General features: G+C 45.1%; 1 protein-coding gene across 18 annotated transcripts in view; it reads right to left on the bottom strand.

Annotated features, from left to right (window-relative positions):
• Positions 1–5,973: 5,973 nt before the first annotated feature.
• KIF1B (kinesin family member 1B) overlaps positions 5,974–17,168 on the bottom strand; it is a 182,554-nt gene continuing 171,359 nt past the window's right edge. For all 18 annotated transcript variants that reach the window (XM_032300335.1, XM_032300355.1, XM_032300354.1 and 15 more), the window contains 8 exons: positions 15,677–15,822; positions 15,274–15,513; positions 12,946–13,017; positions 11,363–11,484; positions 8,213–8,362; positions 7,649–7,841; positions 7,326–7,444; positions 5,974–6,525 (listed from right to left, as the gene is read on the bottom strand). In XM_032300335.1, the coding sequence (XP_032156226.1) occupies positions 6,483–6,525; positions 7,326–7,444; positions 7,649–7,841; positions 8,213–8,362; positions 11,363–11,484; positions 12,946–13,017; positions 15,274–15,513; positions 15,677–15,822 (1,085 nt within the window). In that variant the 3' untranslated portion in view covers positions 5,974–6,482. The remainder of the gene's footprint in view (positions 6,526–7,325; positions 7,445–7,648; positions 7,842–8,212; positions 8,363–11,362; positions 11,485–12,945; positions 13,018–15,273; positions 15,514–15,676; positions 15,823–17,168) is intronic.

Genomic DNA, 17,168 nt, shown 5'->3' with positions numbered 1-17,168 from the left:
CCCTGCTCATGCTCTGCTCATGATGGGGGATTGTCAAATTAAGTTGACAGGCTGAAATTTTCCAATCCCCATTTACCCTCCCCCATCCAAAAAACCCAAGATGGCCGGGCAAGGTGGATCACCTGAGGTCGGGAGTTCAAGACTAGCCTGGCCAACAAGGTGAAGCTCCATCTCTACTAAAAACACAAAAATTGGCTGGGCATGGTGGCTCACGCCTATAATCCCAGCACTTTCGGAGGCCAAGGAGAGCAGATCACCTGAGGTCAGGGAAGACTAGCCTGGCCAACATGGTGAAACCCCGTCTCTATTAAAAATATTTTAAAAATTAGCCAGGTGTGGTGGCGGACACCTGTAATCCCAACTACTCGAGAGGCTGAGTGGGGAGGCAGAGGTTGAGGTGAGTTGAGATCATGCCATTGCGCTCCAGACTGGGCAACAAGAGTGAAACTCTGTCTCAAAAAATAATAAAAATAAAAATACAAAAATTAGGCAGGCGTGGTAGTGCACACCTGTGATCCCAGCTACTCAGGGGGCCGAGGCAGGAGAATCATTTGAACCCAGGAAGTGGAGGTTGCAGTGAGCTGAGGTCACCCCTTTGCATTCCAGCCTGGGTGACAGAGCAAGGCTCTATCTCAAAAGGAAAAAAAACAAAACCAACACCACACTATGGAATTACTGGAAGGCATACAAGGAAGCTTCAGGAGAAAAACAACAAATCTTCCGTCTAAAACAACCACTTATATCTTTGGGAGAAAAGTGCTTTTAAAGAAATAGCACCAGGCCGGGCGCGGTGGCTCAAGCCTGTAATCCCAGCACTTTGGGAGGCCGAGGCGGGTGGATCACAAGGTCAAGAGATCGAGACCATCCTGGTCAACATGGTGAAACCCCGTCTCTACTAAAGCTACAAAAAAATTAGCTGGGCATGGTGGCGCGTGCCTGTAATCCCAGCTACTCAGGAGGCTGAGGCAGGAGAATTGCCTGAACCCAGGAGGCGGAGGTTGCGGTGAGCCGAGATCGCCCCATTGCACTCCAGCCTGGGTAACAAGAGTGAAACTTCGTCTCAAAAAATAAATAAATAAATAAATAAAGAAATAGCACCATATTAGCTTTCTTGGTTATATAAAAACTACCATTTTGAATATCAGAAAGGAACACATAAGTGGTGATATCACGACTTCTGTCTTAGAAAGGTATCATCTTTGCAAGTCAAGACATCTTTGTGTAATTACCTTTCAAGGGGTGCAAGAATAAATGCACATCGAGAGCTTTCTGATGCACTGGTTGTACCTTTATTATTTTTACCTCGTTCACTAATAGTTCTGTGATGCAAGGTTACCATACACAGTTAGATAATGTCTGCGTTGCACATCTAAGGCTATACAGCAAGAGAATCAGAATTAGTACAAATACAAGAACTATATTTACAATCTGTATACTCAAGCTCCAAACATCAGATAATATTTACAAAATAAAACATGAAAATGAAAATCCGAAATTAATAATGTACATTGTTGCTAATGTGCTCAACTCCTTCACTGGGGAGAGATCAATTTGCAAAGTCTTGGTTCAGAAAGGCCACTTATGCATTATGAGTTTTGTTGTCATGTGTGAGGATGGCGACAAGAGACTTGAAATCTCAACAGACAGGTACTTTAGAGCCACAGACTCTAAGACGATGCCTTAAATACAAGAAGCCTGATGGACTCCTCAGGTGAACTGATGGCAGAATAGGCAGAATGAAAAAAAATCAACTCGAAGACATGAAAAACAATACACGACCACCGGGGTTTGGCAAGAGACCAGCCTCGGCTCAGACTTTCCATCTGAGCACAGTCGTTTGGCTGTCAGTTTTTTACGTGAATTTTATAGCAACTCTGATTTCTTCCTTTAAATGACTAGAGGCTTTTTAAAGATTTTATGGGGCTTAAATACTAACTTCATAAATGGTCTTTTGAACAACAGCGGCAAATAATCTCTCGGCTGATATTTCAATTTACTAAGGAAGCGCAAATTAAAACATTCCTGCTACACAGTCGTGGTCTGGCCACACACCAGGGTGAATCGCTGGTGGACAATGTAGTGCACACAAGTTAGAGTCCTACGTAAACACATCCAGCAAACCTTCTGAGATCAGCAGCAAAACTGTTCTTTTCTTTTTTTTTTTTTTTTGAGACAGAGTCCCACTCCGTCGCCCAGTGCAATGGTGCAATCTCGGCTCACTGCAGCCTCCACCCCCTGGGTTCAAGCTATTCTCCTGCCTCAGCCTCCCGAGCAGCTGGGATTACAGGCGCCTACCACCACCCCTGGCTACTTTTTTGTATTCTTAGTAGAGACAGGGTTTCACCATGTTGGCCAGGCTGGTCTCAAACTCCTGACCTCAGGTGATCCAGCTGCCTCAGCCTCCCAAAGTGCTAGGATTACAGGCATGAGCCACCGCGCCCGGCTGAATCTTTTTTTAAGGAACAGGTTAACAATCACATTTTTAAAAGAGAACCAAAAGGAAAACTGAAAGACCTAAGTCAAATGAACAAGCCCTGATTACTGTCCATTGGAACCTGGGCAGGACGCAGCATGAGGGAAATGCAGAAAGAGTACCGATGGGCATGCACACTGGAGAATCCTTTCTCTGCCAATCCACTGTGCAAGTAGGTATAGCTGTATAAATATACATAGACCCGACACAATTAAATATCCCTGTAAATTAGACAATAAGCAGCAGGCAACAAAGTCTTTGCTTTGGAATATGTGCCAGGAAAAGTCACCTTGTTTTTAGATCCCAAGAGGCAGTTTACAATTCTTTCATCTGAAATTAGCTGAAAAATCCATAAAAATAGGTGCAGTTATCTGAACTCTATGTGACTGAAGGGGAAAAAATATCAAATAATAGTGGTTCTTAGTTGGGAACCCTCACTCCATTGCCCCTTGCCGTCAGCATATTTAACAACGAGCTGGGGCTCAGGTGCCCGGCCACTGCCACAGACAGCCCTGGCCTGTGCTCCTGACTAGCGCATGGGCTGGCTGGCCCTGCATAGTCCTGGCCTGAGCGCTGATTGACTCCCAGGAGGGCACACAGACACAGAGATGATCTGAACACTGGTTTGGGGTTGGTAGTGAGGCCATATTTTGCTTTGGCGGGAGAAAGGAGGATGAGAGAGGAGGAGGAGGAGATTAGTTTTAACTAGCACTAATTTCTCTGAATTTGCATAATAATTCTTTCTTCCTTTTAAACTTTTTGCTTGTTTAAAGGCGTGCTTTAAGAAAATAAATAAATAAATAAAGGTAGTTTCCTTAAGGGCTGAGTTTAACTTTCCCACCACAACAGCAACAGCTAGAGCCTCACAAACAGTTCCTGCCATAAATCTTCTCTCAGAGCTTCAAAGCGGGGATGGTTCTATTGGGAAAGGCTGCACCCAACCTGGATGTGCTAGGGGCCAACAGGGGCTGTCTGCACCTCCCAGCCACAGCAGGGGCTCTCCAAAGATAGAGAACACGCAGGACACGACCACTCTGCTCCCTCCGGGCCCCTAAGAGGCCTTTTTATCCAGGCACGCTATGAACAGACAGTCCAGTTTGGCCTGTTCTAACATCTGACACTTCCAAAGCAAAGACTTTCCAACCAGTTTTGTTTTGAGTTAAAAGAAAAACAAAAGTCATTTCAGTGTATCACATAATTTCACTCTCTCTCAGGCTTCCACCGTCCTGTGTCACAGACATGGATCCTGTCACACTCTGTAACAGCAGCATCAATGACTTAATTTTAAAAGTGACCTTTAAATTCCATCTTCATTTCGCTGAAATTAGATTTAATTCCAGTCCAGGCAGCCAACTCTAAGCACCAACAGATCCTGCTGGTTTGAGTATACACCAGAAGGGCATATTGTGTCCATCAGACAATGAAGAAACTTCTAACTACATTTAAAAATCTCACATATCACTTAGAAAACAAATAACATCACAGTTAGTGACCTATGTTTTAACAGGAGGACGAAAGTTAAAAAAAAATCCGCCATAGAGTTTCCGCTGGTCACTTTTCAGGTACAGAAGCAGCCTGTGATTCTACCCTCTCCTTTCTCTCTCTGCGATTAACTTTTCCTCTTCTTCACAAGGCAGATAAAATAACAGAAGCTGGGAGACCTGTTCTTCAGAGATGAGCCCAACTAGGAAGTCAGAAACAAGACTGTGGATGATGACACAAGTCTCCCTAGCAACAACTCTGCAGAGGCGTGTGAGCCCCTGGCCTTTGCTGCCTGAAGCGGAAAGTAATCCAGCTGCCTATCGCCTGAGAGTCAGCAACTTCAAGGCCATGGACCTCAGCAAGTGGGAGCGAGCAGACACTTTCCTGAATGCCTGAGCGATGGTGAAACAGAGAAGTCTGAGCAAGGGAAATAAAGGATGGTGTAAAACAGTCCCAAGACAACTGGCAAAGCAAAGGAAGTCACCTGGAGGCTTTCTTTTGCCCCCTCTCATCCTGGAAAACTTAGTGGCAGCTGAAAGAAAAAGAGTCATCTTCTCTGACAGTCTCTGAGAGCCAGATGACCTGGTCTGTCCCGCAGTAAGCTTCTTCCTTTCTCCCTGGGCAGTACTTCCACACCAGATGGGGAAGAGCCAGTAACAAAGAGGGGTGAGACAGCAGGGGACAAGCAACAAATCCTGGGCATATTTTGTGTTGTTTGGAGTAGTGATTGGGGTTAGTTTTAATCCTGGGATCCAGAAAGGAAAGCCTGCCACATTTGCTTATTTATGAGTATAGAGAGATAAGCATCACTGAAAGCATCTTCAATTTGACAAGCATCAATGAAAACGACTGCTGAATTCACAGGGAGACTTCCAAGTTTACGCTTGAAAGCGACATTTCTTTGATCGAAGGGAGTTCTAACAATCATAAGGTCGCTACTCAGCATTATCTTTTCTTTTTCAAGAAGGAGTCGCACTCTGTCACCCAGGCTGGAGTACAGTGGTGTGATCTCCACTCACTGCAACCTCCATCTCGTGGGTTCAAGTAATTCTCCTGCCTCAGCCTCCCGAGTAGCTGGGATTACAAGTGCCCGCCACCACACCCAGCTAACTATTTTTAGTAGAAACGGGGTTTCACCCCCGTCTCTACTAAAAATACAAAAAAAAATTAGCTGGGCATGGTGGCACGTGCCTGTAATCCTAGCTACTCAGGAGGCTGAGGCAGGAGAATTGCCTGAACCCGGGAGGCAGAGGTTGCGGTGAGCCGAGATCGCGCCATTGCACTCCAGTCTGGGTAACAAGAGCGAAACTCCGTCTCAAAAAAAAAAAAAAAAAAAAAAGAAACGGGGTTTCACCATGTTGGTCAGGCTGGTCTTGAACTCCCGACCTCAGGTGATCCACTCACCTTGGCCTCCCAGAGTGTTGGGATTATAGCGTGAGCCACCACGCCTGGCCTACTCAGCATTACCTTAATCATAACAATGACCATCAAGTTTATCACCAGAAAGTGAAACACTCCCGCCTTGTGGAACACTTGTGTATGATATGGCATTAATTCCAACTGTACCACCACCATCACTAATGCCAAGAACAGAATTGAGAAACTCCTAGAAAAGAACTTCCCTCCCAACAGAGAAAAAACAGTGGGTAGGAATCCTACTGAGGAGCTACAAGAATCACACTGCCTGTGGCTCCGTCATGGCTCACGGCTAAACCCTGGGGTCCCCAGAAATCCACCAGTAGCATCCCCTGCATTTCCCTTCACATGACGTCAACAGCAGCCACTGTCCCAGGCCCACTGAAAAGCCTCTCTCCTCCTCTCTCTACCAGTAACTAAAAATCCCATAATTATGCTCTAAAAAAGCCCCAACTTTGACTCAGAATATAACTGTCCCAGTTCTATGCTCACTGCCACTTTTCCCTGACTAGAAATGCAGGGATTAGCCATGACAAAAAGAGACAGAGAGGGAAAAAAGATTTTTTTTCCCTTTCTAAATCTTTCTAAAAAGATTTTAGAACCCTCTCAGGTTCTAAAAAGGCCAGATGTCTCCTCCCTTAGTCTCTAAGCCACCCAAGAAAAATTAAAGTGATATCACAAATAGAGAAAAAAAATAAAGTATTATGTTGTCTTGAAAAACAGACAAAGGTGTCTGGTGACGGCAGCACAGACATCAGAGGTGGTCATGATGGGGACCTATCATACAAAAGGAAGCCAAAGTACACCCACAATAATTTGGAGATTCAGCAGATCCCCTCAGGGTTTTATGTATGTTTGTGTGTGTGTTTTAAAAAACATTTTTTTCCTTTTGTTAGGCCACATGCTACTAACAAGATTCTCAGCACGGGAAAAATAAGAGTACAGAGCAATGGAGATGGGGAACAGGAGAGCTAGAAAAGTTCTGGACAAGGAGGGAAAAAGTAGTTAAGCCACAGGATTACATACAAGAGTCACCATCAAGAATCACAAAGAGAAATGAGAGGTAACGCTTTCTTTATCTCTCGAAGGCGAGTGAGGGCACTCGGAAGAGTCAGTATTTCGGCTGGCTCGGGCATCTGCGGGAAAGTTTTGACCTATGGGGGACAAACAGGGAGGTAGGGTTAGAAGTCTGGGTGCAAGTGTTGCCCCCTCACAGTCCTCTCCCTCTGAGGCTCCCTCCTGGAGCCTCTTGCTATTTGCCACCACCGGCCTAGGCCTCTAGGGTCTCTACTCTGGGACCCAGTGACACAAGCCCTTAGAGAACCTGAGGCTCAATCACAGGGCTGGAGGTTGGGAGACCACTAAGGTTCTCACTGTCCTCCCTTTACTCTGTCCCCTGGACCCCATCTGCAGACCTCTTGAGAACAAAAAGACAAAGAAGGAAAATAACCGGTGCACATGTGTGACCAGTCTCCCTGGCGGTTCAGAACATCATGATGTCTTATGAGATGCAGGGGCCTCATTACCACCCCACAACCAATTTACACTCCTGTCCTTCCTCTCTTTTAAATTTATTTAAAAAATACTTCCTTTCCTATTTATGCTGGTATCTCTGAAGCCAAAAGCCAAAGAGAGAGAGAAAACATAGAATAACTTCTAGGCTGGGCGCACTGGCTCACACCTGTAATTCCAGCACTTTGGGAGGCTGAGGCAGATCACTTGAGGTCAGGAGTTCAAGACCGGCCTGGCCAACATGGTGAAACCCTGCCTATATAAAAAATACAAAAATTAGCCAGGCATGATGATGCATGCCTGTAGACTCAGCTACTGGGAAGGCTGAGTCAGGAGAATCACTTGAACCAGGGAGTAGAGGCTGCAGTGAGCCAAGATCACGCCACTGCACTTCAGGGAGACACAGTAAGACTCCATCTCAAAGAAAATAACAACTTCTTACCGTATTGTGCCAGCGAGAAGTGGGTTGAAGGCATACAACCAGTCGTTCATGTCTTTGTCATTGAGGGCTTGCAAAAGGACCCCACGGTGCTTTGTGCAGACAGCAAAGGTGTTTGGTGTCTGAAAGAAATGCAGGCAGACAAGAAAGTTACTACAGAGACAGCAATGGGGACTGCCCCGCCATATTCCCAAGGCATATAGCACACCACACAGGAAGTTCAAGATCAGAAAGAAAGGGAAATTTCACATTACATAACAGAGAGTTCAGAACTCAAAAGGGAAGGACGTATGTGGTGATAAAAAACCAAGACAGGGAGAACAGACCTTCACCATGGCCTGCTGGTCCTCGCTGTACTCCACTTGTGCTGTGGACAGGTTAATGATTCCACGCTCCACAGGGTCTTTGTCACTGTTATAGATGAAGACATAAGGGCGACGGACGATGACGAAATGTTTAGCCCAGTTACTGTAAAGTGGCTCCTTGAAATGCAGGTATCCTTTCTTAGAGACCACTGAGCTAAAAAGGACAGTATGGCAGAAATTTAGTTTCTCACAAGAAGAAAATGATCATGAACTAAGGACCATCAAAATACATCACACCTAGGCCAAGTCCTTAGATTCAACAAAACAGGCAAATGACCTATTTGGCCTCCCATCTTATCTGCCAAAGTAATACAGCAAAAGAGCAAAACCACGCCAGGGCAACATGCTGTGCCAGGGTGGAGATGTATCATGAGATCCAACTGGAGAAACCCAGGCCAGCCCTCTCACCACAGACTCAACTTGCATCAGACTACAATACAGACCCCATAGAGAAGAGCTAGCCAGTCAACTCTTCCTGTGGATTTGTTTCTTACAGCTGGCATTCCTGATCAATATAGTACTCACCCTGGTCTAATTTCTTCAATATCTGGAACAAGATTGAGAAATTCATTCTTTCCTGCTCGGGCCAAATAGGGCGTTTCCACAGCTGGGACAATCTGAAACTGTTCAAATTCTGGACAGGGACTAGAGGCCCGTGAATTGGCTTCTGGGGTCCTTTAAAAGAGAGAGATTAGAAAGAAAAGGGTAACAAGAGTATCAGTTATGATCAAAGCATAGTGAGTACTGTCTCACTGGGAGGAACACACAATGCCTCTCCCTAAACCCCAGCTGCAAACTTGAATTTCAGACAGCTCAGCTGAGGAGACAAGCTGGCTTCAAAAAGTTAACTCTGAATTCAACTGGTGTCATCCTTCTAAAGTTATGAAAGGAAATTGATCACTGATGACTACTAAGTCACAGTCTCTCGGCCTATATTAAAGCCCTCTGAACACATTATCTGGAATATGAACTCTATTCCGTTTCTTTTTAGTCCCATGGCTACACCAAAAGTGATGTTTCTCAAAGTGTGCTCCTGGCCAGCAGCAGCAGCTTTACCTGGGAAACTCAGAAACTCAAATTCTTAGACTCTAAGCCAGACCTACGGAATGAGAAACTCTGGGTGGGGTTGAGCCATGGGTGCTTTAACAAGCCTCCCAGGAGATGATGATGTACACTGAAGTCTCAGAGGGCCACTGCCTTAGAAAATGCCAGAGAAAACAAACAAATGGAAAGAGCCTGAATGGCCGTGCAGAGCAGAACTGCACCACTGACCTGGATCAGCCCTTATGACTGTTGTGGTGGAAATAAATTCCTATACTCTGTATTGTATCAGACTTTCTACCTGGGTAGGAATGGAGGACAAAACTAGCAGAAAGGGATGAAGAAGAGAGTCATCAATGAGTTGAGGATGCAGAAAGTTAGTAAGCTACAATGTAAAGAGATGCCAGTAGCTAGCACCTCTCTAGCGCTCTCCAGTCTAGCATAATTAATTGTATCTCACTAATTTTAAAAAGCCCATTTTAAAATGTTTTATACTTTATCATTTTTTTTTTTGAAATAGAGTCTCACTCTGTTATCTGAGCTGGCATGCAGCTGCACAATCTTGGGTCAATGCAACCTCCACCTCCCAGGTTCAAGCAATCCTCCTGCCTCAGCCTCCCCAGTAGCTGGGATTACAGGTTCCTGCCCCTAAACCTAGCTGATTTTTTTTTTTTTTTGAGAGAGGGTCTTGCTATGCCACTCAGGCTGGAGTGCAGTGGTACAATCATGGTTCACTGCAGCCTCGACTTCCCAGGCTCAAACAATTCTCTCACCTCAGCCTTCTGAGTAGCTAGAATCACAGGTGCATGCCACCATGCCCAGCTATTCTATTTGTTTTTTCTAAAGATAAGGTCTATGTTGCCCAGGCTGGTCTCAAACATGTGGGCTGAGCAATTCTCCAACCTCAGCCCCACAAAGTGCTGGAATTACAGGTATGAGCCGTCACACTCAGCCACCATTTCTTAATTTGGGATTCATCTTATAATTGATTGCATGTTGAAGTTAGGTGCCAGTGCTTCTTTTTCTTCTTCTGCCCTTCTTTTTCCTTTCTCTTCCTCCTCCTTTTTTTCTCCTCCTCCCCCCCACCCCCCGGCTTCTCCTCTTCTTCCCTTTATGTTTTTTGAGATGGAGTTTCACTTTTGTTACCCAGGCTGGAGTGCAATGGCATAATCTAAGCTCACTGCAACTTCCACCTCCCAGGTTCAAGTGATTCTCCTGCCTCAGCCTCCCAAGTAGCTGGGATTACAGGCATGTGCCACCATACCCGGCTAATTTTTATATTTTTAGTAGAGACAGGGTTTCACCATGTTGGTTAGGCTGGTCTCAAACTCCTGACCTCAGGTGATCCAGCTGCCTCGGCCTCCCAAAGTGCTGGGGTTACAGGCATGAGCCACCGTTCCCAGCCAATGTTTTTTCTTCTTAGTAGTATATAAAGTAGTCCTTACAGTCTGTGGCATCCTAAATTTAATGAAATTATTTGGTTGTGTTATATTCTCTAGCCACCTTTGCCTGTGTCAGTGTTGGTACAATAAGATAGGTGGATAATATCAGGTGAGCATAATTGATAAAGATGCACACGAGTTTGAGGGTACATTGCAAAGAATTGATTATGATGATAATCATGGATTCTAGGCTAAAATTGTCTTTTTTTTTTTTTTTTTTTTTTTTTGAGATGGAGTTTGGCTCTTGTTGCCTATGCTGGAGTGTGATGGTGCGGTCTTGGCTCACTGCAACCTCTGCCTTCCAGGTTCAAGTGATTCTCCTGCCTCAGCCTCCCGAGTAGCTGGGATTACAGGCATGTGCCACCATGCCTGGCTAATTTTTTTTTTTTTTTTTGTATTTTTAGTAGAGACGGGATTTCTCCATGTTGGTCAAGCTGGTCTCGAACTCCTGACCTCAGGTGATCTGCCCACCTCAGCCTCCCAAAGTGCTGAGATTACAGGCATGAACCACTGTGCCTAACCAAATTTGTCTTTTTCTTTCTCTTTTTTTAAGGAAAGGGTCTTGCTCTGTTGCCCAGGTGGAATGCAGTGGTGCAATAATAAAACCTCACTGCAACCTTGAATTCCTGAATTCAAGAGATCCTCCCACTTCAGCCTCCTGAGTATAGCTGGGACCACAGGCACAGGCCACCATGCCTATCTTATTTTTTGTAAAGACAGCATCTTGCTATGTTGCCCAGGCTGGTCTCAATCTCCCAGCCTCAAGCAATTCGCCCGCCTTGGTATCCCAAAGCACTGGGAGCCACCTCACCTAGCCTTGTCTTTATTTTTCTTACCTACATATTTTGCAGTGGCATCAAAATATTTTTTTTTAAACAGTTTCAAAATATTTTTCCCAAGGTAGGACTTCCTATGATATTATGACTGGGAAGATAAGCAGGGGTAGGAATGGAGGACAAAACTAGCAGAAAGGGATGAAGAGATTCATCAATGAGCTGAGGATGCAGAACGTTAGTAAACCACAATGTGAAGAGATGCCAGTAACTAGCACCTCTCCAGTCACTGTGATAGCCAAAAAGGCTCCCATGCATTTCCGAATGCTGCCTTCAGTCGAGAACCATTGAGCTAGAGGAAGACTGACATTTTCCTTGGTTCTTAAATTGGCTTCTCTCAGTGAAATCTGGGTACTTACTTCTGATCCAGAGAGTTGCTTCTAGTGTCTACCAGAGAGGGGCAGGTGGAGGAGGGGGTAAGGGTGGCACTGCTGAAACTGGACTCAGAGGGATCCCGTCCAATTGGAGAGATATCAGACAACTGGAAGCAAACAGAACACTACAAGTTACATTCAGCTGAAAAAAGCTGCCTCTACAATAAAAACAGGGAGTTTCAACAACCAGAGCCTTGCTTTGATACATCTTGTTTCAAAAGGCCATTTAAGAAAACAAGCCTATGCGTACAATGATTATTTCTCAATAAATAAATACATAGATAAAATTTTAAGAGACAAGGCCTTGCTCTGTTCCCTAGGCTGGAGTGCAGTGACGCAATCTAGCTTCCTGTGGCCTCCAACTCCTGGGCTCAAGCGATCCTCCTGTGCTTCCTGAGTAGCTGGGACTACAAGCATATACCACCACAACTGGTGAAAATTTTTTTTTTTAAAAAAAAAGCATCACGTAGTAATTAGTGCTATAGGAAAAAAAAAAAAGTAGGAAAGAGAGGTGGGTAGAAAATTTCAGAGAGCTGTCAGATTTATTATCCGGTGGTTAACAGAATCCACTCACAGGAGGTGATAATGGAGTAGAAAAACAAGAGAGGCCAGCTGTGGTAGCTTACACCTGTAAGCCCAGCGCTTTGGGAGGCTGAGGTGGGTGGATCACCTGAAGTCAGGAGTTCAAGATGAGCCTGGCCAACATGGTGAAACCCTACCTGTACTAAAGATACAAAAATTGGCTGGGCGCGGTGGTGCATGCCTGTAATACCAGCTACTTGGGAGGAGAATCGCTTGAGCCCAGGAGGCAGAGGTTGCAGTGAGCCAGGATTGCACCATTGTACTCCAGCCTGGGCGACAGAGCAAAAGCAAAACTCCATCTCAGAAAGAAAGAAAAGAAGAAAAAAGAAAAGAAAAGAAAAGAAAAAAGAAAAGAAAAGAGAAAGAAAAAGAAAGAAAGAAAGAAAGGAAGGAAGGAAAGAAAAGAAAAGAAAGAAAGGAAAGAAAGGAAAGAAAGGAAAGAAAGAAAGAAGTAAGGGAGCCAACCATGGGAACACCTGGAGAAAGGCAATTCCAGGCAAAGAAATAGTAGGTGTGCAAAGACCCGAAGGCAGGAATGAGCTTGGAGCATTCAAGGTCAAGCTGACTAGAACTGAGTGAACGACACAGAAATATTCTGGAGTGTTTAACCTCACCCTTTGTCAAAGTCAATAAAAACTTATGCCACCAAGAACCTCACAGTTTCTTTGTACCCTGGCATAGAATAACATACTACTTCCCTACGGAATATTCTCCTCCAAAGGATTCATGAAAAAGTCAAAATGTTTCCCACCTTCTAATCACTCTTAAGAGACACAAAGGAATACTTTTATCTTTAGAAGTCAGTGTTCTGACTGAAAAATCAGAATGAATACCAGTGCAGTATGTCATACATTTTGAAATACAATGCTATGCCCATGTGTCCAGCTGCCGAAAACCAGCATAAACCAGGAACAGGTAATCTGGGTTGCTGTGGAGAAATTAGTTATCAACACACTGGCTAAAAATTACAGCTTTAATGTGCTTACCTTACAGTCACTGATGCTACTGTGCACCTGGCTGAATTCTCTGTTGAAAGTGTGGGTGAGAAGTTGCAGGCACTAAAGAAGAGAAAGAGAAGTGCAAACTGAACATAAAATGTCAACAGCCAGGAGCCTCTGGATAGCTGAACAGGTGGAGGCTCCTGAAGGGCTGGGTTCCCAGAGAGGGCATGGAAGCTCCACATCTCCTCTCCCTATGTATTTATCCATCTTCTGTCCATTGATCTCCTTTGTACCATCCTTTCTAATAAACCAGTAAATGTAAAACAAAACAAAAACAAAAACTCAATGACTAAATGAAGCCCTGGAGAAGAAGGCAGTATCCAGCCAGATTCCCCTTCCTCCTCATCCCATATACCTCTGCCTTTTTTTTTTTTTTTGAGATAGAGTCTCATTCTGTTACCAGGCTGGACTATAGTGGTGTGATCTTGGCTCACTGCAACCTCCACCGCCAGGGTTCAAGGGATTCTCCTGCCTCAGCCTCCCAAGTAGCTGGGACTACAGGTACGTACTACCACACCCAGCTAATTTTTGCATTTTTAGCAGAGACGGAGTTTCACCATGTTGGCCAGGAAGGTCTCGATCTCTTGACTTTGTGATCTGCCAGTGTTGGCCTCCCAAAGTGCTGGGATTACAGGTGTGAGCCATAGCACCCGGCCACCTTTGCCTTCTTTAAAAAGCTTTTATCTGGCCAGGCATGGTGGCTCTCATCTGTAATCCCAGCATTTTGGGAAGCTGAGTTGGTTGGATTACCTGGGGTCAGGAGTTCAAGACCAGGCTGGCCAACATGGCGAAACCCTGTCTCTACTAAAAATACAAAAATTAGCTGGGCATGGTGGCACATGCTTGTAATTCCAAATACTCAGGAGGCTGAGGAAGGAGAATCGCTTGAACCCAGGAGGTGGAGGTTGCATTGCACCACTGTACTCCAGCCTGAGTGATGGGAGCAACACTCCATCTCAAAAAAAAAAAAAAAGCTTTTATCTTTTCTCATCAGATTACTGTAATAAAGAATTCTTTGGCTGGGCATGGAGGCTCACTCCTGTAATCCCAGCACTTTGGGAGACTGAGGCGGGCAGATCACACGGTCAGGAGTTCGAGACCAGCCTGACTAACATGGTGAAACCCCATCTCTACTAAAAATACAAAAATTAGCTGGGCATGGTGGCATTCACCTGTAATCCCAGTTACTCAGGCGGCTGAGGCAAGAGAATCACTTGAACCCAGGAAGCGGTGGTTGTGGTGACCCAAGATCAGGCCACTGCACTCCAGCCTGGGTGACAAAGCAAGACTGTCTCAAAAAAAAAAAAAAAAAAAATTCTTCCTTCCCTCCCTTTCTCAGCATATTTCTTCAACATCAATCTATTCTCAATTTCTGCCAGATAAATCTTTCTAAAACACAAACACCTGTTTAAAGTATTTCTCCATTGCTCCCAACATCCATGCTAAACTCTGCAGTGCAGTACACGGGATTCTTCACTCCACACCTCCTTTTCCATTCCCACATGAACTCCCGAAGACTGATCATGCAGGACACCGCTGCCTCCCTCCTGTACATCCATCCAAAGTCAGCTCATCAGCCCCTCCCAACTACAGAGGCTTCTCCTCTGACTCGCATAGCATTTGAAACACACATCTCTACTATATGCTTGCGACCTGCTATTCTGTAAGCCTTTATATTTTTTAATTTTTAAAATTTTTATTTTATTTTTTGAGATGGAGTCTCACTCTATCGCTCAGGCTGGAGTGCAGTAGAGCTATCTCAGCTCACTGCAACCTCCATCTCCTGAGTTCATGCAATTCTCCTGCCTCAGTCTCCCGAGTATCTGGGAATAGAATACAGGTGCCCGCCACCACGCCCAGCTAATTTTTGTACTTTTAGCACAGATGAGGATTCACCATGTTGGTCAAGCTGGTCTCAAATTCTAGAGCTCAGGTAATCTGCCTGCCTCAGCCCGACAAAGTGCTGGGATTACAGGCATGAGCCACCATGCCAGGCCTAATTTTTACTGTTGTAGAGAAGAGGTCTCACTATGTTAGCCCAGGCTGGTCTGGAACTCCTGGGCTCAAGCAATTGTTTTGCTTCAGCTTCCCAAAGTGCTGGGATAACAGGCATGAGGCACTGTGCCTGACCCCTGTAAGCTTGTCAAGAGTAAGGAACTCTGTGTCTTACTTTTTATTTCTACATTCACAGTATTATCTCAGGCCTTCAAACAGAGGCCCTCAAACAAAGGTGTGGAAAATGAACAAACTCAGGGGCTAGCTGGTGAAGCCTCATGGTGGGAAGATGCTCAGCAAAGATGAAGGGATTCACACCTTGGTAGCCAGCTCTTTCTCTCGGTCCACCAGGCTTTCGATGTCTGCTGAATCATAGCCACTGCTCTCACTGGGTGTGATGGCACTTTCAAAGGTGGTGGTTGAGATCTGAGAGGAGATGCTGGTGGAGGTGCTGAGGGTTCCACTGCTGAGGCTGGGGGATAACGAGTCGCTCAGGGATTTAGGGATGCTGTCACCAAGTCTCTCACGTAGCAGCAAGAAGTGGCGGGTTTTTTCCACCTGCGAAGATCAATACTACTGTTTTAGCAAACACAAAGCTCATTAAGATCTAAGGAGAGAAAAGTGAAAAGCCATGATCACACGGAGCAGCAGGGACGAAGACTGATACTTTGGCAATCTTGTCCCAGAGTTCTCGCATTTGAGCAACCCTGCCCCTGCATACCTCATGTAGGAGCTCCAGCTTCTCCAGCTCCCACTGGTGCTCAAGGATAAGGCTGTCCCCACGGGGCCGCCAGCCTGCTAAGTTCTCTTCTCCCCGCACATATGCCACTGATGTATCTAAGACTTTTCTTCTCCTTCTCTGCATGCCTAAGACAAGAGGAAACAAGTTTTTGTTTCAGAAAAATATTCAATTCCAAGTTTAGGTCAAAACAAATTAATAATTCTTACACGTGGCAAACTAAGGCAGTTTGTTCTCAAGATATATAAAATTTTGTTTAAATACCAAAGGAACTCTCTGAACTTATTTAAAAAACTGAGTTTGACATTCTTTGATAATTATGAAGAATGGAATGCAATTACAGAAAATGATAGATATGTAACTCAATCAAGACAGTTGTAGGTGGGCAAAAAAAAAAAAAGATAAAGTTATGATGTTAGGTGAAAATGTAAAGATATTAAATAGTCTGTAATAGTCTACACATTATGGGGCCACACACAATGGCTCATGCCTGTAATCCCAGCACTTCGAAAGGCTGAGGCTGGCAGATCACCTGAGGTCAGGAGTTGGAGACCAGCCTGGCCAACATGGTGAAACCCCATCTCTACTAAAAATAAAAAATTAGCCAGGTGTGTTGTGGCAGGTGCCTGTAATTTCAGCTGTTCAGGAGGCTGAGGCAGGAGAATCGCTTGAACCTGGAAGGTAGAGGTTGCAGTGAGCTGAGATGGCGTCATTGCACTCCAGCCTGGGTGACAGAGCGAGATTCCATCTCAAAAAAAAAAAAAAGTCTATACACTATGATTGCAAATACCTAGATGAAAGAAGTGGGGAAGGCCAGGCATAGTGGCTCATGCTGTAATCTCAGCCCTCTGGGAGGCCAAGTTGGAAGAACTATTTGATCCCAGGAGTTCAAGACCAGCTTGGGCAATATAATGAGGCCCTGTCTCTACCAAAAATTAAAAAATTAGCCAGGTGGGCTGGACACGATGGCTCACACCTATAATCCTAGCACTATGAGAGGCTGAAATGGGTGGATCACGAGGTCCAGTTCAAGACCAGCCTGGCCAAAATAGTGAAACCCTGTCTCTACTAAAAATACAAAAAATCAGCCGGGTGTGGTGGCAGGCACCTGTAATCCCAGCTACTTGGGAGGCTGAGGCTGGAGAATCACTTGAACCTGGAGGCAGAGGTTGCAGTGAGCCAAGATTGTGCCACTGCACTCCAGCCCGGGCGACAGTGCGGGACTCCGTCTCAAAAGAAAAAAAAAATTTAGCCAGGTGTAGTTGCATGTGGCTGTAGTTCCAGCTACTTGGGAGGCTGAGACAGGTAGATCACCTGAGCCTAGGAGGCAGAGGCTGCAGTTATATGATCACTCCATAGCACCCCAACATGGGCAACAGTGAGATCCTATACCTAAAAATAAAAATTTGAGAAAAGAAGGAAGGGAACACACACACACACACACACACACACACACACACACACACACACACAC

The sequence above is a fragment of the Sapajus apella genome, unplaced genomic scaffold (assembly GCF_009761245.1).
Source record: "Sapajus apella isolate SASKATOON/1434 unplaced genomic scaffold, GSC_monkey_1.0 scaffold43, whole genome shotgun sequence".
Classification (NCBI taxonomy): Eukaryota; Metazoa; Chordata; class Mammalia; order Primates; family Cebidae; genus Sapajus; species Sapajus apella.
This window is presented reverse-complemented; position numbering and strand designations above follow the sequence as displayed.